The 22,133-nt window shown below is 43.8% G+C and overlaps 1 protein-coding gene across 1 annotated transcript in view; it reads right to left on the bottom strand.

Moving 5' to 3' along the window:
* DNASE1L3 (deoxyribonuclease 1L3) overlaps positions 1 to 22,133 on the bottom strand; it is a 136,748-nt gene that overhangs the window by 60,062 nt on the left and 54,553 nt on the right. The window contains exon 2 of the mRNA XM_069206562.1: positions 5,208 to 5,296. Within this exon, the coding sequence (XP_069062663.1) occupies positions 5,208 to 5,296 (89 nt within the window). The remainder of the gene's footprint in view (positions 1 to 5,207; positions 5,297 to 22,133) is intronic.

Raw genomic sequence — 22,133 nt, 5'->3', positions numbered from 1 at the left:
TAATATTATTATAATTTTTGTTGTACTAAAAACAATTGCACAAGAACCAACAAGTGCAACTAATGTCATTGTAATTTTCGAGATATAGCCTTAATACATGTTGGTTAACTTGTAATTGATGAGTTATTCTTTCATGCATTCACTCACACTTCATTCAACAGCATAATTTCTAATCAATTTGCGGTCCACTATCTGTCCAGATATTCAGTAAGGGCCCTGTACTCAAATCTGACAATATACGGATACAAACTCATCTATGCAAACTGAATTGCAAAAGGTATAACCTTACCCTTTGACTGCACACCTGCGTGCACTAGTACCGTTATGTCTGCTCCACTTTATTAAACTAAAAAAACACACTATACTGAGTGACATCTGGATTTCTGACCGATCTTTCGCATTATATAATGATGTCTGTTACATGTACTCTTCACTAAACATTCATTAAGAATCAATGAACTTAAAGCCACCTAGCTCTTTAGGAAAGAGAAAGGATTCAACACTCACACATGCATCATGATTACAGAACATTTATTTCAATTTCAAACTAAACTATGTAGGCGACTACCAGCTTTACCCCATCCAGTCAATCTACATTCCAACTCGTAAAGAAAGCAATTGTTTGCGGAAAGCCATCAAGTTTCTAAGCAATCACAAGAGCAGTATCAATGATTTTTTCAATGAAATACATTAAACTAGGAAATAGGACACCTTGCCCATCACAAGACAATCTCTCCTTGGTACAAGCCGAAAATCTAGGGCATAATGTCATGTGCATGTAATTGGCCATATATTAGGAGGTTTAAAGAAAACAGAAAGTGCGTGCATTCACCTCCACGGTTCTCAAAATTAAAAATAATCTTTTGCTGTAGACCACCCAGCTAAAACTGCTGTCCAAGCTTGCTGAGCATCTCAAATCATGTTCAATCCTCTCAAAGCTGTTTTGTCGTATTCTGATCTTCAGCTAAACAAATAGGCCACATAACCTCAACCTATTCAAGCTTAAATTAGTTATGCAATGAAGCATAAGTACAATTTAAATTCAGATGTCTAACCTATGAAGTCCTAGACTTGAATTCAACGTCTTCTCTCGCCAATCAACTAAAGATATTGGGCAGGCAAAGAGAATTTAGAAGCAGGAAGCTTTTTTTGTAGCTAGAAGTAACTAGCATCAGATTTGTGCAAACCCAACATCAATCTTTTTCTGCACCTAAAGGTACTGCTTTGAACTCTTCTCCAGTTGATCTAAGCTGATCAAACCTTGCTTATGTTATTCCGATGAGACCCAAAAGTTCATTGTTTTCATTATATCTGAGTATTGTGTTTTATCAGACATCTTTAACCTTGTCTTGACAAAGCCAACTTTAGTGCAAATTGTTCTAACTGTTGTATGACTGTAAAGCTCCGTCAGACATTCATTGGTGTATGAGCTCTAAATAAAGCAAATAAATACATTAAAAACATTGCAGGCACCTCCACGGTATCCTCAAAACCTGTAGACAACGCAAACTTTCTAAAAGAAGGAACAACAAACCCCCAGCCTGAGAAGTGTAGCAGTGGTGCACTATAATGCAAAAACCCAGTTAGGCTTGTCAAAAATATTATCTTCTTTCACTTAATATACTTTGCTTTGATAATTTCAAACTACATTATGTGGTCTGCGAAGATATAATTCTCAGTACTGACGTCAGTAGGAACCAGTCGTTGTACATGATGAAAATAACAAAAAGTAAAACCAGAGCAAACTCTTCCAATGTTAACAGTAAATTCCTGATGTGTTCCTCTGGAAAGCAGTTGGGAATGTTCCAGTGGAAATGCACAAACATCCAACCATCGTATGTGCTTACATCTCAATTTTCATTCTATGTAGCTGCAGATCACTAATATTCCTTCGCAAACATGTTGTCACCCATGCATGAAAACTGGAAATCACATTACAAGAGATATTAGGATCCTCAAATACCACAGAACATCATTATCTAACTCAAATGTGTCGGTCTATTCAGATGTAATGATTACATTCGATTTATATTGGTATTTAAGAAAAGTAGAAATACAACATTGTAATACATTAACACAAAGATGTATAATATCACAACTTAAGATGATCAATAGGCTGCCAAAAACAACCCTACTACGGTTTTCTGAAAACCCGCAGTTCAAACAAGGACTTGGTTGACCCAAGCACACTTGTAGTCAATGACACTGAGGCAAAAATATGTGCTAAATCAGTTTTTACCTGTAGCCATATCTCTCCAAAAATGAAGAAGCACCAGACACTTTAAAAGACTTACTGGCATCCTCATTCCACCAGAGCAAAAATAATCTTAGGCCAATTTAACTCCACAATTACAAAACCACTTCCAGATTCTTTTATGGATCTTCAAAGTCCTACGAAAGGTGATGATAGACTAACTACAACACCAAGAAGTGACTCTTTATGCCCCCCCACCTTCTTCAGTTGAACTATTCCCATCAAATCCAAAGGAAGAAACCTGGGAGTCATTTGGGACGATGACCCCGGGCTTACCTCCCAGATTGGAGCAGTAGTAAAAGCCACATTTTCCAAATTAAACTACTAAAAATAACCTTTTTATACACCACTCCAGAGAACTATTCACTGGTGGTTGAAGAATAGGTCACTTCCAGCCTTGACTATGGCAACACCTTATATGCTGGTGGGAATGAGGACATGAGGATCAGAAAATTAGAAAACGTGGCTAACAACCTCAAATTCAGGCTAAATTATGCCACTCGGCAGTCCAGTTAAAAAGCATCCACTGACTTGCTTGACAAAACTGAGTTATAGGTCCTCTACTTAGCCTACATATCCCTGGTAGTCTCTGCCCTGAAATACCTCCAGTATAAGATAAAATAAACATGCAAAACATCCAGCTCACCCTGTTCTGCTGATAACCTACAAATCTCCCCAAAAAACAGAAAAGAGAACAAAGGTGATAGGAGATTTATAGTGGTGGCACACCACCTCTAGAACATCCTCCTGTTACCTGCAATGGCACATCCATCATGCTCTTCAGACTAGCACTAGTCAATGTCTCGGAACTTTGGGCCAGATTTACAAGAAAGTGGTGCATGAGTAGTGATGCGCCACTTTTCTTGTGTCGCCCTTACCCCACCTAATGACACCATGTGTGTAAATTATTTACAATATGGCACACTTTGGAGGTCGTTAGAACAATAGCGTCAATATTTTTGGTGCTATAGTGGCGCATTGCTAAGTGCAATGAGGCCCACGGATTTCAATGAGTGAGTCATTTTAAAAATGACACCAAAAATGATGCAGTGAAATCTTGTAGATTTCCCTGTGCCATTTTTGCGGGCCTCCTAACGCCATAAAGCCCCCCTTGCATACATTGTGTCTGGCGCAGGCATAATGTGGCGCAAAGGGTCGCAAAGTGGCGCAATGCATGCAAAAATTGCCTCCTTGAGCCACATTACCAAAACAAATGGCGCAAAGAGGCGTTAGGGCCTTCTAAATCTGGCCCTTTGTGTCCATTGCCTTTTGTATTGCTACACATCTGGTGGGGGATTATGTGGTCTGTCGTATGGAGATGGTATATGTCCATCTGTGTTTAAACTCTAGGCGCCCATCACCAGTTCCTGTGGCATTTTCTGTACTTCACCTAAACAGGTATATTTGTATTGTGGAAGCTGCAAAGTGAAATAGCAATCAGTGATGCTCTCCCTCATCCCGAGGACCAGGCGGGCATCAAGGTGCTTTGCCAGGCTGAAAAGATCACGTCCACAGGAACTGTGCACAAAAGCAATAATGTGTGGAAATGTCATCAGCAAATGTATTGTTTATCGCACTAAAATATTTGTTTCCACCACACTTCAGAATTACCAAACAATTTGCTCAATTTGTGGTTTGCATATTCTGAAATATATGCACAGTTCATTTAAAGATATTTACATTTTGTTTTGTGCTAAAAATAAAATAAAATTGTACAGCACACCTGGAGAGCCAGCATGAATGTCACATGGATCCTCTCACTCTGAACCTAGAGAAAGAAAAGTAAACAACAAGCTCCCTATAAGACAGAGCCTGACATTCAGCCTTAACAATATTCAAAGGTCTGTTTACAGAAATTCAGTACTGGTTGAAGAGTACAGCAAATGGTGCTTGGGCAAAGGGAAGGGACAACCTCAAGCTGGACAGCCTTAAACAAACAAATCCAGCAAATAGAAAGTAAACAAATGTGAGTTAGAAACCACAATGCCAATGGGCGAAAAGCATTACCAGAAAAGCGTTACGAATTTCCCCAAGATGTCGTTAGCAAACCAGACAGCTGCACTTTCTGGTAGGTTTCAGTGTAAAAATGGAATGCTTGGTTTTACCTCAAACATAAATCCAGCTTTCACGTCTGAAAAGTGGGATTAAAGTGTGAAATACGTTTGGGAGGTGTTTGCCCTGGTGCAAATACCATTTGTCACATTCTGTATTACACAAATTAATAATAGTACAAATGGGTCACAGGACCTACTGTAAATAGTGTCCCTTCATATACACTTCATGTAAAACATGATAGCTTGCTACAGGTCCCTACACTTTTTTATTCATATAAACTTGTTCTATTTGTGAAAAAGTGGCAAGAACATTTTGAGCAGAGTATTTCTCAAAGTTTTTAAGTACACCAAAAAAACTACCATTTTGAGAAGGAAAGTAATTGACGTTGCATCCCAGCCTTGAAACAATTCTCTATGTACATCCCCCATTCTAATCCTACTCAAAGGTATCTGTATCCAATATACGTGTGCACTGTATACACTACATATGTGTAAGTAGGAGTTCTATACATACAGTGAAGGCTGATTTTTTATATACTGAATGCTTAATTTACACATGGGCGTTTTATTACTTTTCCAATTGTAAGTTTTACATATACTAGGGAACAAAATAATTTGATACCGTCTTTAAGTACCCCGTGAGGCTCCATTTGTAAATAATTTCTCTTTAGAAAGGATTGACCGAGATTTGACAGCATCTATTTAGAACTATTTGTAGATGCAGTCGGCAATTTTCAGCCCGGTATTTTTGTGCTTGGCATGCAATGTGTTTTTGAATTTCCCTATTTTATAAAAAGTTCAGTTTCTCTGATACTTAACAGTGGTCTATAGCATCACCCCGAATGCACAAAATTTGTCAAGATTTTCAACTAAACAGGAACAAAAACTGCTGCTCTGACCTGTTCAGTTTTTCCATTAGGAACGGAAGAACCTTGTTCCCTGAATCTTTTATTTCCATCAGCAGCATGACGTCACAGCGGCAAATCACCTGTGGAAGACAGGAGGCATCAATTAATGGAAAATATAAATAAATTATTGTAAGCTTCGTTTCAGGTGATGCAACATTACTTTTAGGGGCTGGATATGACACAAGTATAATTTACTACAGTGCACACATGACCTGTACTATATGGTAACTGAGTGTATAACAGAGGAGTAGTGGAAGTAACACCAGGCACACATTAATGACGTAACAGGGTTGACCCTTTGGGAGACAGCGCAAAAAGGAGATGGGAAGGAGCACTTGGGAGAAAACCCTATGTGACAGGGTGGGATAAGCACATAAGGGCGGGGAAAGGACATGGACATCGAGTGCGGAGGAGGAGATTATATGAGGGAGACAGAAAAAAAAACCACACACACTAGTAGAGTGCTAATGCAAAAAGAAGTGTCTGAAATTGGAGCAGTGGAAGTACACTAGTACTTGGTCCATGCAGCAAAGGAGGAACATACCCAAGAAGAGGAAGAGAAAACAACATACGCTAATGAATTAGTAGCAAGCAATGAAAGTGACAAGGAGGCTAACCAACAATGTGCAATGGGCGGGCTCTAAGCCCGCTGTAAGGTAGCACATTTTCTTGCAACAGACAGCACATGCACTGTTTTAGCTGTGCCCTAAAAAGATGCCTGTTCTCTGTGGACTATCGTGCAAAGATATTGGGCCATATTTATGACCCTACTTGCGTCACACTTGCAACACAATGTGGTGCATGCGCAATGCAACTCAAAAATGAAATTTATGAAGCCAGTCCCGGAGTGGCTTCATAAATCTCGAGTGAAGGCACGCAACGCAGTGAAAATCGATCAGTTTCCTTATTCTGCGCCAGGGAGGCATTCATTGGGTGTTGTATGTGGGGTTCCCATGCAACATCCATGGATTTTAACAAATTCCCAGATTTACCAGAACTGGTAGACCTGGGAATACACCAAAAACCTATGCCTCCCCAGGAGAGGCATAACGAGGATAAATACCTTTATTTCTCCTAGTTTTTTTTCTCTTTCTATGGGTGCTGCATTCTGCAAAAACCCATAGAAAGAGAAAAATGCCTAAAGGGATTGTTTGAGTGCAGGAAGGATGGTGAATCTGTGCTATAGTCATGTGGCTCATGGAGTGTGTTCACACATACAGCCATTATACATATTGTTACCTTTTGTGCATGCTTGTTACTCCAAATTCTGGACTTGTGTTGTCACAAAACGTGAAAGCATTTGAGTGTAAAGAATATATAGTGAGGCGTAACACCTTATAAAGAAACACATGTCTCAGACCTAGGAGCAGTATCCTGAGATTGTCCCAGATGTAGTACACTCAAAGTTATCAGGAAAGGTGGAATAGGCGAGAAGGCTGTGATATGTCTATGATTCTGCTGATCCACCTACTAACCTTCACAATGCTTACATACCTACTTGGCATGCTCCTGCTTTTTTCTGAGGGCCCGCAATAAGTGCCATTACCCTCACACCAGGTGTCCCTATTGAGATTTTCCAGTTTGATTCCTGAAATGGTGAAATTGTGAAGGAAGAAAATGCAATGTTATGTTATGTATATTTGTACAGCACAGGACTCACCTGCAAGGGTATCCTATTGCTGAAGGTAATGCGTCATGATGGCAATTACTTGAAGGGGATTGTTCTTATTATGGCATTATGGAGGTAACATGTATTCCTTGTGTGAGTTCTGACCAACCTATCATGGCCACTTGTTGGCCTTCCACTTCCAGTTAGTTGTTTCCCATATTAAGTCTATATGAGCAGGTCACAGGGTGTTTTCATTGCTGGCACCTTTCCCAGCCTGCTTCTTTAATTGGGCAGTCCCTTGCTTCACGATCGTACTCAGCCAAATCTTTCTTGTTCCCATGTGCCATCTTTTGTTCCATCACCATCTTGTATTAAGGTACACGTTCTATATGCTGTTGTCTTGATTGTCACAGTTCTACAAGTTCACATTCTGCAAAATCAGCCCAGCCTTTAGTCTGAAGGCTATTTAAACTCATCCTGGTATAGAATTATGGGCAGAGATGTTTTTAAGCCTTTGTACCTTATTTCTTGCTGGTGAAAATGGGCACTACTTTTCAGGTGATATCTTTTGATAAGCTGTACACATTTTGGGAATGACAATGACTTCTGAAAGTGTCACCTCTATTTTAAGAACCTTAGGGACCCATACCTATCTCTAGGACTTGACACAACCTAGGTTGCACATGACACAAGGATATTCTCCTGACAGGGTGACAGCGTTCCACTGGAAAACAGATCAGCACAACTTTCGACTAAGCATACTTACGTCTTTCTCTGAGGTATGTCATTGCTACATAACACAAAATTAACATACCTATGACTAACTACATTTGTCAAGTGAAAAAACTCTGTTGCAAGACCTTGGGCCAAGTTCAGAAATAGGCCGCTCCACCTCCAGGCCCAGCTCCTCCTTGCTGCTACATTGCTCTTTCTCCTGTCTTCTCTTTGCGTTTTTTCCCCCCGTTTTTTGAGTGCCTTCTCCTTGTTTTTCCCTTGATCTCCGTGGTTTCTCCTTGCTTTACCCCCATTTTTTTTAACCCTCTCTTTGCTTGTCCCTCATTTTCATTGCTTTCTGCTTCCTTTCTCCCCTGTTTTATGTGTATCCACTTCTTGCTTTCCCCCTTATTATCACTGCTTTGTCCTTGCTTTTTCCCCTGTTGTTTGTGTACATTCGCCTTGCTTTTCCCTCCTTCTCACTGCTTTCCCCTTGCTTTTTCCCCCCTTTTTAGGCCGAGCGCAAGTGCATTTCGACTTGTTGTAGGTATTCTGTGGGCTTTTAACCATGTCCATCTCACACCCATCACTTTCTCTCGTTCATGGGCTTGTCTTTAAAAAATCCCTTGATGTCATTGGTAAATGCTTTACGTTTGTCCCACTTTGGGGTGGTTTTGTTACCTCCTTGCAGACTGACCCTGTTACATGGATTATTGCACGGTTGACGCTTTACTTCAGCGTGGGCGAACAATTTTTTTCTTTTGTCTCTCCCCTTTGTGCTCCATGGCGGCCATGGCGCTCACAGCGTGAACTCCATTGGAGGTATTGAAGCGCTGGTCACGTGGTTCACACTGTTACCTAATCAGAGACATTTCTTTTGGCTCTCCCCTTCACGTTCCATAGCTTTCACAAAAACACTTGTAATTGATAAATGCTTTATGTAAAAAACACAGAAATCCTCAAAGCGGCTCTCCCTACAATATTCAGGGCACTCGGGAAACTCACCCTGTAATGCTTTGCAAGCATTCTTCTACAAAACATTTGTGCCCATAACTCAGCCTGTGGTGGTCCTAGGACAATGGGACCACCACCAAAATGTTCAGCACAACACACACCTTCTGTCTAGGTCATCTCTAGGTTCCCACACTGGGTTAGGGGGGAACCCAAAATAATAACCCCTCGCAACATTCAGTGTATTTTTAAACTCTTTGGTGGCTAGAAAGTTTGTTTTACAGCTGAGAGTAGTTCATGTTTTAAGGGCCTTTTTTGTTATATTGTTGTAGTAGGCTTATCAGCCCTGAAAATGTGTAATGTACTACATAATGTAAGGGCTAAATATATGCTTGCACTGCTTTATTTTCTGCCTTTTTGTTTTCATGTGTTTATGCGCTCTAGGGACTAAGTATATGGTTACATGACCATATTTCTTAGAAATGCAATTTTTTCTTGTGGTGTCCTCTAGGGGCTTTTCTGAGCATTAAAGTCAGCATACTACAATATTCACATCACTTGGAAACTCACCCTATAATGCTTTGTAGGGTATTCCTTTTACAAAACATTTTTGCTCCCAGCTCAGCCTATGGTGGTCCTACGAAAACGGGATCACCTTCAAAACGTGTTCACCACAATGTGCTCTTTCTGTCTAGATCATCTCTGGGACCCCAAAATAATAACCCATCCCACCATTCAGTGTATTTGTAAGCTCTCTTGTTGCTGGAACTTTTGTTTTGTACTTGGGAGTAGTTTGTGTTTTAAGGGCATTGGTTGAAAAAATATTCTAGTAGGCCTACTAGTCCTTTAGTTATATGCAGGGTGTTGGTAATGGTCCATTTTGCAGGGTTATCCCCAAACTCTTTGCCTTCCTCCTCCTATTTTTTCAGAACTGTTGCTGGTTTATTGTCTCTGCACACTTTACAACTGCAGATCAGTGCTAAAGTGCAAGTGCTCCCTGTGTAAATTGTATTGGTGACTGGTTTATCCATAATTTGCGTATTTGATTTACTAGTAGGTCCCTAGTAAAGTGCACTCTGTGTGCCCAGGACCTGTAAATCAAATGCTACTAGTGGACCTGAGCACTGATTGTGCCACCCACATAAGTAGCCCTATAACCATGTCTCAGACCTGCCACTTTAGTGTCTGTGGGTGTAGTTGTGCACTGCCAATTCAACCTGGCAAATGTACCCACTTGCCAGGCCCGAAGCATCCCTTCTACAACATGTAAGTCACCTCTAAGGTAGTCCTTAGGTAGCCTCTTCACAGGGCGCAGTGCATTTAAAAGGTAGGACGTGTACTGGTGTGTTTTACATGTCCTGATAGTGAAATAGTTCCAAATTTGTTTTTCACCATTCCAAGGCCTATCCCTCCCATATGTTAACATGGGGACTGACTTTACATATCTTTTAAGTGCAGTTTCCCATTGAACAGATAGAGGTATGGAGTTTGGGGTCTCTGAACTCACAATTTAAAAATACATCTTTTGGTAGAGTTTGTTTTTCGATTATCTGTTTGAAAATGCCTCTTTTAGAGAGTGGGCATTTTCTTGCTTAACCATTCTGTGCTGCTGACTGCCTGTGGAATCCACACCTGGGTCAGACTGACAGTCGGGCTGTTTGTGAATTCCCTCTAGACAGTGACACAAAGGGAGCTGAGGTGTGCCCTGCATATCCTGATGAGTCTTACTGGGCTAGAGTGGGGGGGGGAGCTGACACCTGCACCTGAAAGGGCTGTGCCTGTCCTCACACAATGCAGTCTCCAACCCTTTGGAGTGTTTCTGGAGCCAGGCCTGGGCAAGGCAGGATCTTGTGAACAACATTGACTTTCCTTTGAAGTTTGACTAATTTAAAGGCAGAAGTGAGCATAAGTAGTGGACCCAAAACCCCAGACTTTTAGAACACTTCTGGATCAAGAGGAACATCTGCCAAGTAGAAGAGCTGAAGAGCTGGAGGGGCAGTACTGCCCCTTTGCTGTGTGTGGTTTGCTGGGTTGGCCTGCAGTTGCTGCTTCTGCTTTAAAGAGGACAAAGACTAGACTTTCTGTGTTTCCTGCCTGTGAAGTTCCTCCAAGGGCTTGAAGTAGAACTTGCCTCCTGTTAGACATCTCAGGGATATCAAAGACTTCAAATTCATCTGCTTACAGCACTGGGAATTGTGTGTTTTGTGCTGCAACAGAAGAAAAACCACCACACTGTTGTCAATTACACTGCTGCCTGCACCGTGACCTGACGACGATGCATGGAGGCGTGCCCCACTTCGCAACGCAACCCTGGTCTCACCGACAACGCCACCTGACGCCATCACCGAGCCACTGCTCCCCACACTCTGCATCGTCTCGCTCACACCACAGCCTTAATATCCGCAATGCCACCACTCTATGCTGAAACCGACGCCGCTGCTTGCTCCATGGTTTGAGGTACACGAAGCACAGTCCAGTTCCGCACCTCAAACCCAGCCCACTGACTCCAGCACCATTGACTCCAGCATCATCAACAGATGCCCCTGTCTGCACCATGACCCATGGGTTCCGCACGGAGCATACCCCGGGTCGTACTGCGGCCTTGGGCATACTGATGACAGTGCTTCAGCAGCGACGATGCTGCTGCCTGCACTGTGACCTGGAGACACCGCAGCCCTGGTTTCACTAACACCGCAGGATGCCGTCACCGAGCCGCTGCCTACACTGTGACCTGTGTGCACCACCCATTGCATTGTCATGCTTCGCACCTCAGCCCCAATGCCATTAATGCCAGTGCTCCTGACTTCGACATCAGCCCAGAGTTTTATCTGCAATGCGTGTGACACCAAGGGCCGACAGCCCCTGCACCGACCTAGGGAAATGATGGCTGCCGACGCCGGCAATGCCACACCTCGTATTTCATTGCGTGGACCATGAAGTCCTACACTTCCAAGGTACTGTCTGCAGGTATTCCCGAAACCATAGCTGGCCTGTGACCCTGGCACTGTTGGATTTGTTGTTCACGATGCCGTGATAGCCCCAGAAAGAGCTATTGACTTCAAGGAACTGTATTTTTAAGTTTATGCTTGCAAAATTCATATCTTTATTACAGTATGTTTGATTTTTCTCGTTTTGGTTTTGTTTTACATGGATAAATATTGGCTATTTTTCTAAAAGTGGTGTGATGTCCTTTAGTAGTGTTTTCACTGCATTACTGTGTGTTATGTTCAAATGCTATACACATTGCCTCTGAGATAAGCCTTACTTCTCGCGCCAAGCTACCAAGTGTGAGCAGAAGTATTTTGAGCTGGGTATCTCCTTTGTCCTGACTAGAGTAAGGGTCCCTACTTGGACACAGTGTAAACAAACTGCCAACTAGAGACTACCATTTCTAACACAGGGCCACTAGAATTATGTGGCAGTAAAGACCAAAATATGCAACAGAGTTGACCAATAATGTGGCTGAAGAATTTCAGTTATAAATTTGCAATGCCAATAGCTCCAACTCAAGTAAATGTGAGACCTATTGCATTGCAAATGCTTGTTTTATGTGCCTTCTTCTTGCATTACCCGTGTTTTCATCTCTTTCTATTGGAACTGCAAGCACCTTTATACTCTGTCGGGTGATTAGTCGCACTTTACAAATCCTGATTGATTGATGATTGATTGATCATCTGCCTGGCAAACGGATTTAGGGAGCATCGCTGTGCAATGTGGCTGTGCGCAGGGACATGAGTCCTGACACATTCACATAAGTAAAGTGGAAATCAGCTATGAGCTTTAATGTGCACAGTAGTGAATGCTGGGACAGTGGCCTATAATGGAGAACAAACCTCGGCTGCATCATTCATATGTTGGTAAAAGGGACAGTGTTAAAAATATCACAAAATGGGTCAATGTGAAAGGGACATTAAGGGGACCAGGCAGCATTCCCTGTGACCACAGCATGGTCTTCCAGATGCCGGCACACTGCATGTGCAGCATGGATACTGCCAGAAATTGACAGCTTACATTTTGGAAGGTTAAGACCTGCTATCGACAGCTGGCATCTCTTTGTTACTTGGATGCAGTCTCAAGTCATACGTGCATTGTCTTGTGAGTTGGAAGGATGTCGGAATGCCCTTTTGACAAATCCTTCTTCATGTGACAAGCAACGTGTGCATTTCTATCACTATGGCGAATCGCAATGCACATTTGTTCACTATGAACTGCGTGAAATATGCCGTCACGTTGACAAAGTCAGCTCCTCAGGCTATGTAATTGCAAAGCACTATGTTGAAATCTGGGCCCTGAAGTTGACATGGGGTAATTTGACATTAACGAACAAACTCAGAAAGACAATGCAACAAAAAGCTAGAAAATCAGTTAAACATGGTAAAATTACTTAAAGCTGTTTAGCAAGTTGGTATCAGCACATCTAATCACAGGCATCGATTGCTATCATGATTATGGTATTTAATACCATATATGAAGACTCTTCAAGTTAAACCCCTCCAAGGGCATGGTGATCTTTGCAGTTAAGTGCATTAATTTTTTTAATGTCAATGATATGTCTGGAACCTCCAGTCCCATGGCAAGTGCAGGAAGGGTACTGAAAGGGTAGCCTTCCAGTACAAAATACTATGCCTAAACCAACACTAAACCTTTCCACACACTGAACTTGTGCCATAAAGTGCAACACATATACAATGTGTGAATATTTAGGAGAAATTAAACGATGTATCCTTAGAGCCTGCATCAAGAAAGCATTGTTTTTATTTTTTTGGCACCAAGCACCTATCTAACAATTTTAGAAGATAGTGCTTTTCATCAAAAAGCATGGTTGGTTGAGTGGGAATGCTCATGTACCACCCACGAAACGCCCCCTTTAAGCAAAGTAGTGCAAACCAGTGTAAAGCTTTATTCGCATTACTTTAAGGGCTATTTTCTGGCACAAAAAAATGTCTTGTGCTGGAAAGTAAATCTATTATGAAGACTTTTGCTGGTTTATGTCACTAAGTTTAACTTTACACTGACAGAAGGTTTGATAAATTTGCCGCCATTTTCTTATTAGAATTACAATGGGAAGCCTGGAGTAAATCGTATGCAGAAATTAGGGAGCTAATAATGTTATAACTTCGTGATAACTGAACATGATTGTCAATGACAATCCGTGTAAAATAAGATGCCCCTGAAACTCTAAGAGCCAGATGTACGAAAGGATTTTACCCATTCTGTGTCTATGGGAAAAAGCTTTCGTACATATGGCCCTAAGCTCTGCTCCACCAGTAATGTGCCACCTCAAAAAGCTCTCATGCAGTTCGGGTCTCCCACCAGCGTTTGGGGCTCTGACTTTTAATGTCACTGAGGCACTGTCCTGCTGTCAGTAACAGGTATTAACCTGCTTCCAGAGTACTGATCCCCGACTTTTAATGACAGTGATGTTGTGCCCTGCTAGCAGAATCTGGAGTCCACACTGTGAATGACAGCACAGTACTTATGTACCAATATTGTCTGATGCAATTAGCTTTGATGACAATGGGACTCAGTTCTGCTGCCTGGGTCAGGTGAATTTAGAATTCATGACAATAGAGCCCTAAAGCCTTCTATCCGTGTCTATACCTCTCAGTTTTCTTTACAGTATGGTTCTGACCAGCTGCCCTTTCCTTGAGCCCTCACTTTAAATGACAGTGGGATGCTGCCATGCTGGTCATGAAGGGTACCCTAAATTTTTATGACAGTTTGTCAATAATCCGCTGGCCACGTTTGGTGCCATCGGATCTAATGGAAGCGAGGTTCTGCCTACCACCGGTGTACTGAGCCCAAGATTTCAATGATGGAGGCTCTGATCTGCAACGAGTGTCTGGTACACGAAAGATCAATCATCCTGGATTTCTGACCTGCTACCAATATCTGGTACCCATAGATTTAGTGGCAATCAGGTTCTTCCCTTGAACCCTGGTTAGAGACTTCCTCGTAGGATGTGGAATCCTGTACCTCAGTGTTACCGGTGTGTGCTATGCCCCAATCAAACGTTGCAATATTTTATCTCCCTCTGGATTGGTACTCAGTGTTTTTCCAGTTACTGGAAATAGAAACTTGATGAATAAATGTGATTCCTCATTATATTTTATGGCAAGATAGTAATAGTCCAACTGTAGGTGTACCTGGTGCTTATCTTAGAAGCTCGGTGTATTATTTGTTGTCTACGAACCACAAAACTATGCATAGTTACCCTGAAACAGCCTTTAGGTTGCTTATAGCCTTAACCAAATTTTCAACATATAACATTGTTGCAGAGGCCAGACAAGCCCAAAGGTTAAGCTTAGGACTGGTATGCAGTAATGTACAGTTCTCTTTAAAAAAAAGAAGACACAAACAAGGATGTCACGTGCTACTCTATTCAGAGTAGATGTCATGCTAACTAAGCATGTCCCTTATTCTTTTTCTAAAAACAGGAAGTTGAAAGCTGGGTTGGGCTTCCAGGGGGCTGGAAGGAAGCAGCTCCTGAAAGAGAAGAGTAGAACACAGCTTCACGGCAGGACTAATGATGCATCCTGGGAAGGAACTTTACAAAGCCCTGGTATGCCCTCGGAATAGCAAAACTACAATATGGATGGGATAGAATGTGAAGGACAGAATGTCGAAAAATAAAATATGGACAGATGTCGATTTTCTATATCTAACACATATATGTACCTGCGTGGTACAAGGTACATATACAAGGTACGTAGATGTGATCAAGGTACGTAGATGTGGAGTTAGGAATAGTAAATGTAGAATACCCTATATGCATTTACCTTTCCGTGAATATTCTACCCTCGATATTCTTTTACCACAATATTCTTGGTGTTGATACTCAGTAGTAATCCAGCACCCTATCTTGTGTTTATTCAGGTTGAATGACACCAAGGGGTACTTACATCCTACACTAAGTGGTGCTTTTGGACATGTATTGGCAGTCACGAAAGCGACCGATAGATGTCCCTACCCTACTTATCTATTGGCAATTGCAACCCTAAAAAGATATCAGATTAAATTTACAACAGCAAAGAGAGAGAATGCAGGTGTCACAATGAGTAGCATCCAAACGTGTTGGTCAAAGGGCAGATGGGTTTGCTTACCCATTCTAAGAACTGCTGTATACAGATGGCAACGTTGCACAATACCACTGCTCTGTAGGAGTGGGCACATTTTCGATTTTATTTGTGCAAAACGAGCATAATTTGTTAGTAGATTACGTTTATCAACCAAAATATGCGCATGCCGTCACCTGGGTGAATATTGAAGGCGTGTCGCGCCGCGTGGTGCGGCGCCAGCCGAATGTTCGGCACAAGCCGGGCGTTCGGCTGGGGCTGCACAGCGCGTTTCTAAAACGCGGCGCACCCCCAGCCTTTCATGCACTTTTCGAGGCATTGCATGGGGCCTCGCTCTATCGTTTTCCACCGCCTTGCTGGGGTCTCCTGACCCCCTTTACCTGTTCTTCTTTCTTCCTTCTTGTCCTCTTTCTTTTCTTCTTTCTGGGGTCTTTTTGTTGTACTTTTTTTTATGTCTTCTTCCCTTCCCAGGTTACCTTTCTCTTCCCAGCATTCATTGTTCCCTATTCTCTATGGTTTCTATTCTGTTTTGTTCTATGTACCTCTCCCTGTCTAATATGGTGTCCTTTTACTTCCTGTGGGTCACTTCCTGTCTTTTGGTATATAAGGGCTGTGTTTTCTTCATTTCCTTGCGCTGCAACACTTTCTGCTCAGTTAGTGTCTTCGCTCCTGATTTCCTCCCCTTTTGGTTCTGGATTTCAGCATTCTGTGTTTCCTGACCTTTGCTCCTTTTGGATTCCTGTTTGTTTGTTCTTGTTTTTTCCAGGAATCTTCCTGTTTGGAGGTTTTTCCCCTTTTTCTAAGGGTTTTTTTCCCTCTGGCGCTATTTTCTGAAGGGCACGGTCTGTTCTTGGCGTCTCCATTGCCTACAGCACCGTGGCTACCAGAAAGAGTCGCCCCTTTTTGGGCCAAAGTCGAACATTGAAGATCCACGCCACCAGATCTGCAAATTCCAGGCGCAAGCAGCACGTGAGTCGTGACAGATTGCAGCGCCCAACCATTCCGACGTCCTCAAACACCATGGATGACTCAGTGGCGGCTGCTGCAGATCCGGAACAATCTCTTTTGACCACGATTCAGCAACAAGCTCAGGAATTGCAACAACTACGCAATGAAAATGCTGCGTTACGACAGGCTTTGGCTCTCCGCACCAGTGATGTTCCAACTATCTCCGCTTCCACCCCTTGTTTCTCTGGTGAACCAACCAAGCTTCGCGAGTTCCTGGATGCATTAACAGTGTACTTCGCCTTCCGACCTACCCAATTCTCCCACGACAGGACCAAGGTGGGTTATCTTATCAGTGCCTTATCCGGTCCAGCCTTGGCCTGGGCAACCCCGATGGTGTCCTCCAACGACCCGGTATTGTCGGACTATTCCACCTTTGTGAGTCGCTTCAAACAGATGTTTAGCCGTCCTGGATTGGAAGCCTCTGCTGAAGAAGCCCTATGTGACATCCAACAAGGCTTGCAAGACGTCCTGCAATACATAACCCGTTTTCGTCAGCTGGCGGCAGAGACCACTTGGGTGGAACGTACTCTGGTAACTTTATTTCGTAGAGGACTCAAAGAAGAAATAAAGGATGAACTAGTATATTCTACCAGAGCAGAAGAGCTTCGTGGCCTGATGGATCAAGCACTGTCCATCGAATATCGTCTTCAGGAACGGAGATCGGAAAAGAAAAGGAGTAGAGGGTTTTCCCAGCCAAGTAGCTCACGAGCTTGCCTACAGCGTTCCGAGGAACCTCGCACTCCTGCTAGAGACATCGAAGGGGAATCCATGCAGGTGGATACTACCCGAGGTCCGCTCTCTTCTAGTGAACGAGAAGACAGACGCAAGAGAGGGTTGTGCCTGTACTGTGGTTCTGCTGGTCACATGCTTCGTACCTGTCCTGTACGTCCGCCCAGGCCTTCGGGAAACGCCACCTCCCGTCCTCTGTAAGAAGGGAGGGGACGGGATCTACAGCTATACCTTCCATCAGCTCCTTTAATGACAATACAACCGCCTTGTTCATTTTTCCTGTCCTGTTACAACTTCCTGACGGTCGTCAAGAAAAGACTATGGCCCTCATTCTGACCTTGGCGGGCGGCGGAGGCCGCCCGCCAAAGTCCCGCCGTCAGGTTACCGTTCCGCGGTCGAAAGACCGCGGCGGTAATTCTGACTTTCCCGCTGGGCTGGCGGGCGGTCGCCTTCAGACCGCCAGCCAGCCCAGCGGGAAAGAGGCTTCCACGATGAAGCCGGCTCGGAATCGAGCCGGCGGAGTGGAAGCTGTGCGACGGGTGCAGTTGCACCCGTCGCGTATTTCACTGTCTGCGCAGCAGACAGTGAAATACATGTAGGGGCCCTCTTACGGGGGCCCCTGCAATGCCCATGCCAGTGGCATGGGCACTGCAGGGGCCCCCAGGGGCCCCGCGACCCCCCCTACCGCCATCCGGATCTCGGCGGTCCGACCGCCGGGATCTGGATGGCGGTAGGGGGGGTCGGAATCCCCGCGGCGGTGCAGCAAGCTGCGCCGCCGCGGAGGATTCAATGGGGCGGCGGTACACTGGCGGGACCCCGCCAGTGGTGCCGGTCCGACCGCGGCTTTACCGCCGCGGTCGGAATCCCCATTGGAGCACCGCCGGCCTGTCGGCGGTGCTCCCGCGGTCCTCCGCCCTGGCGGTCAAAGACCGCCAGGGTCAGAATGACCACCTATGGCATTACTAGATTGTGGTGCTAGTGGTATATACATGGACAAGACGTGGGCTGCTGCTCACCAAGTTCCTACACAAGCAAAAGAAGTACCCGAACAGGTACACACCGTGGATGGATCCTTGATATCCTCGGGTCCTGTAGACACCACTACCCTGATGTTAAGTCTACAGGTGGGAAACCATCAAGAACACATTTCCTTCGATCTTATCACGTCCCCCAACCATACCATCATTCTTGGAATTCCGTGGTTCATCAGACATAACCCGTATATAAATTGGGTAACCCGGACAGTTTCTTTGTCTTCGCAATTTTGTCATGAGAACTGTTTTACTTCCGACAAGTATTGGTCTCCGAAAAGATCCTTAGATACTGAAGGTGCCACTGGTATGTCCATTAATACGGTCCAAGGGGTCCCAGACCACTATTTGGAGTTTCAGGATGTTTTCCAAAAACCGTCAAAACCTGTGCTACCTCCACATCGAGAATATGATTGTGCTATTCCATTGGAACCCGGCACAATTGTTCCTTTTGGGAGGATGTACTCTCTCACGGAACCCGAAAGAGAAGTTCTAAAAGAGTATCTGGACGAAAATATACAGAGTGGTCTTATTGTTCCACCGTCGTCTCCGGCTGGGGCTCCTCTCTTTTTTGTGCCCAAGAAGACAAAGGATCTTCGTCCTTGCCTGGATTTTCGAGGTCTGAATAAAATAACAATTAAAGATCGTTATCCTTTGCCTCTCATCAGGGACAAACTAGAAGCTATCAGAGGGGCTCAACGTTTTACTAAATTAGATTTACGAGGAGCTTACCACCTTTTACGCATAAAAGAAGGCGACGAATGGAAGACAGCTTTCAGGACTCCATTTGGCCATTTTGAATATAGGGTTATGCCGTTTGGCCTCACTAACGCCCCCGCAATCTTCCAGAGATTTATGGACTCAGTGTTTTCAGACCTTCTGAATCAGACAGTCGTGATCTACCTAGATGATATTCTTATTTATTCTAGAAATCCTGAACTCCATTCTTCCCATGTGAAACAAGTTCTTCAAAGACTTCGTGCTCATCAACTATTTTGCAAACCAGAAAAATGTGAGTTCGACATGACGGAAGTCAAATATCTGGGCTATCATTTAAGTCCCACTGGCATAGCTATGGATCAAGAAAAGGTACAAGCTATCCTAGAGTGGCCTTCTCCTTCTTCCATAAAAGAAACACAATGTTTCCTAGGGTTAGCAAACTTCTATCGACAATTCATTCTAGACTTTGCCAGACTGACTAGCCACATAACTCACACCTTAAAAAAGGAAAATTTAAAGAAAGGGTTTGTCTGGACTGAGGCGGCTGAAGCAGCCTTTCAAGAATTAAAGAGAGTCTTCACCCAAGCCCCCATCTTGAGACATCCAGATACCACCAAACAATTTATAGTCGTTACTGATGCTTCTGAGAGAGCCATCGGAGCTGTCTTACTCCAACGACAAGAGGATGATGGTCTTGAACATCCTGTTTTCTACTTGTCTCATATCCTTTCCACAGCTGAACAACACTATTCTGTACTGGAAAGGGAATTATTGGCTCTGAAAACAGCCTGCCTTGAGTGGAGACAGTTTCTGATGGGTTCCAAGGAACCATTTGAGGTGAGGACAGACTACCGTAACCTACAATGTTTACGAAATTTTGTATGCCAGAATAGTCGTCAGGCCCGCTGGGCCTTTTTCTTCAGTCAGTACGATTTTTTTATCACATATATTCCTGGATCTCAAAACATTCTGGCTGATGCTCTGTCTCGCCGATATCCAGAGTGTACTCCTTCCTCATCTCAGTATCTTCTGGAACCCCGTAAGATCATTGGAGTGGCTCAGTCTTTCCTGGAAGAAGTACAACTGGAATACGCCAACCTATCGGACCACGACATTGAAGAACTAAGACCATTAATACATAAGGAACAAGGATATTTTTATTATCAAAACCTGATATTCCTCCCCACTAACAAGGTGCAAGAAAAGGCATTACAAATGTGCCATGATTCACCTGTAGCTGGTCATAGAGGCATCAAGGCCACACAAGAACTTCTTTCACGATTTTTCTGGTGGCCTACCTGGAAGCTGGATGTGGAAAGATACGTTCAGGCCTGTCCCATATGTGCCCAAATCAAGATACCCCATACCAGACCGGCAGGATTACTACAGCCTTTGCCTGTTCCACCGGCCCCATGGCATACCATCTCTACTGATTTTATGTGTTCACTCCCACCATCAGCAGGAAACCGGGTCATCATGGTCACGGTGGATTCTTTCACGAAGATGGCTCATTTCACTGCCCTCAAAAGGCTACCCACTTCTCAAGAACTAAGTCAAATATTCATTGATCATATCTTCCGTCTCCATGGACTTCCACATACCATAATATCTGATAGAGAACCTCAGTACATTTCCCGATTTTGGAGGCATTTTTGTAAAACACTAAATATTAATAGAGCCCTGTCTTCAGGATTCCATCCTCAGACCAACGGCCAGACCGAGCGTCTGAACCAAGGACTAGAGCAATATCTTCGATGCTTTTGCAATTCTACCCAAAGTAACTGGAACACTTACCTCTCTATAGCAGAATTTTCCTACAATAACTCAGTCCATAGTGCCTCCAAGGTCACTCCCTTTTTCTGTTCATATGGTTTTCATCCTACCTCTTTTCCTACTTCTCCACAATCCAACTCTCCTCTACCCGCTATTACCTATTTCTCCAAACGCCTTCTCCAAATCCATAGACTAATTCGATCTAATTTGTTACATACCAAGAGATATATGAAGAAGGCTGCTGACAAGAGACGTGCTACCAATCCAGACTATCATCCGCAAGATAAAGTCTGGCTCTCCTCCAAATTCTTACCCTCACGTCTTTCTCAAAATAAGTTCACACCTCGTTACTATGGGCCTTTCCGTATTCTTCAGTTGGTCAATCCTGTCACTGTCCGTCTTCACTTACCTCATACATGGAAGATTCATCCGGTCTTTCATGTTTCTCAGCTTAAACCTTATGTGCCTGACCCTTACTCACGTCAGTTTCCTTGTCCACCTCCTGTACTCGTGGATGATGTTCCTGAATATGAAGTACAGGAAATTTGTGACTCTCGTCTTTTTCACAAACGCCTTCAGTATCTGATTCATTGGAAGGGTTATCCTCTCAGTGAATGCTCTTGGGAAGATGCATCTTCTGTTCACGCTCCTCGCCTGATTCAACGCTTTCACCGTTTATTTCCTCTCAAACCTGGCCCTTCGGGAGGGGGACCTACTGTCGCGCCGCGTGGTGCGGCGCGAGCCGAATGTTCGGCACAAGCCGGGCGTTCGGCTGGGGCCGCACAGCGCGTTTCTAAAACGCGGCGCGCCCCCAGCCTTTCATGCACTTTTCGAGGCCCCAGGCATTGCATGGGGCCTCGCTCTATCGTTTTCCACCGCCTTGCTGGGGTCTCCTGACCCCCTTTACCTGTTCTTCTTTCTTCCTTCTTGTCCTCTTTCTTTTCTTCTTTCTGGGGTCTTTTTGTTGTACTTTTTTTATGTCTTCTTCCCTTCCCAGGTTACCTTTCTCTTCCCAGCATTCATTGTTCCCTATTCTCTATCGTTTCTATTCTGTTTTGTTCTATGTACCTCTCCCTGTCTAATATGGTGTCCTTTTACTTCCTGTGGGTCACTTCCTGTCTTTTGGTATATAAGGGCTGTGTTTTCTTCATTTCCTTGCGCTGCAACACTTTCTGCTCAGTTAGTGTCTTCGCTCCTGATTTCCTCCCCTTTTGGTTCTGGATTTCAGCATTCTGTGTTTCCTGACCTTTGCTCCTTTTGGATTCCTGTTTGTTTGTTCTTGTTTTTTCCAGGAATCTTCCTGTTT

Source organism: Pleurodeles waltl, chromosome 9, assembly GCF_031143425.1.
Source record: "Pleurodeles waltl isolate 20211129_DDA chromosome 9, aPleWal1.hap1.20221129, whole genome shotgun sequence".
Taxonomy (NCBI): domain Eukaryota; kingdom Metazoa; phylum Chordata; class Amphibia; order Caudata; family Salamandridae; genus Pleurodeles; species Pleurodeles waltl.
This window is presented reverse-complemented; position numbering and strand designations above follow the sequence as displayed.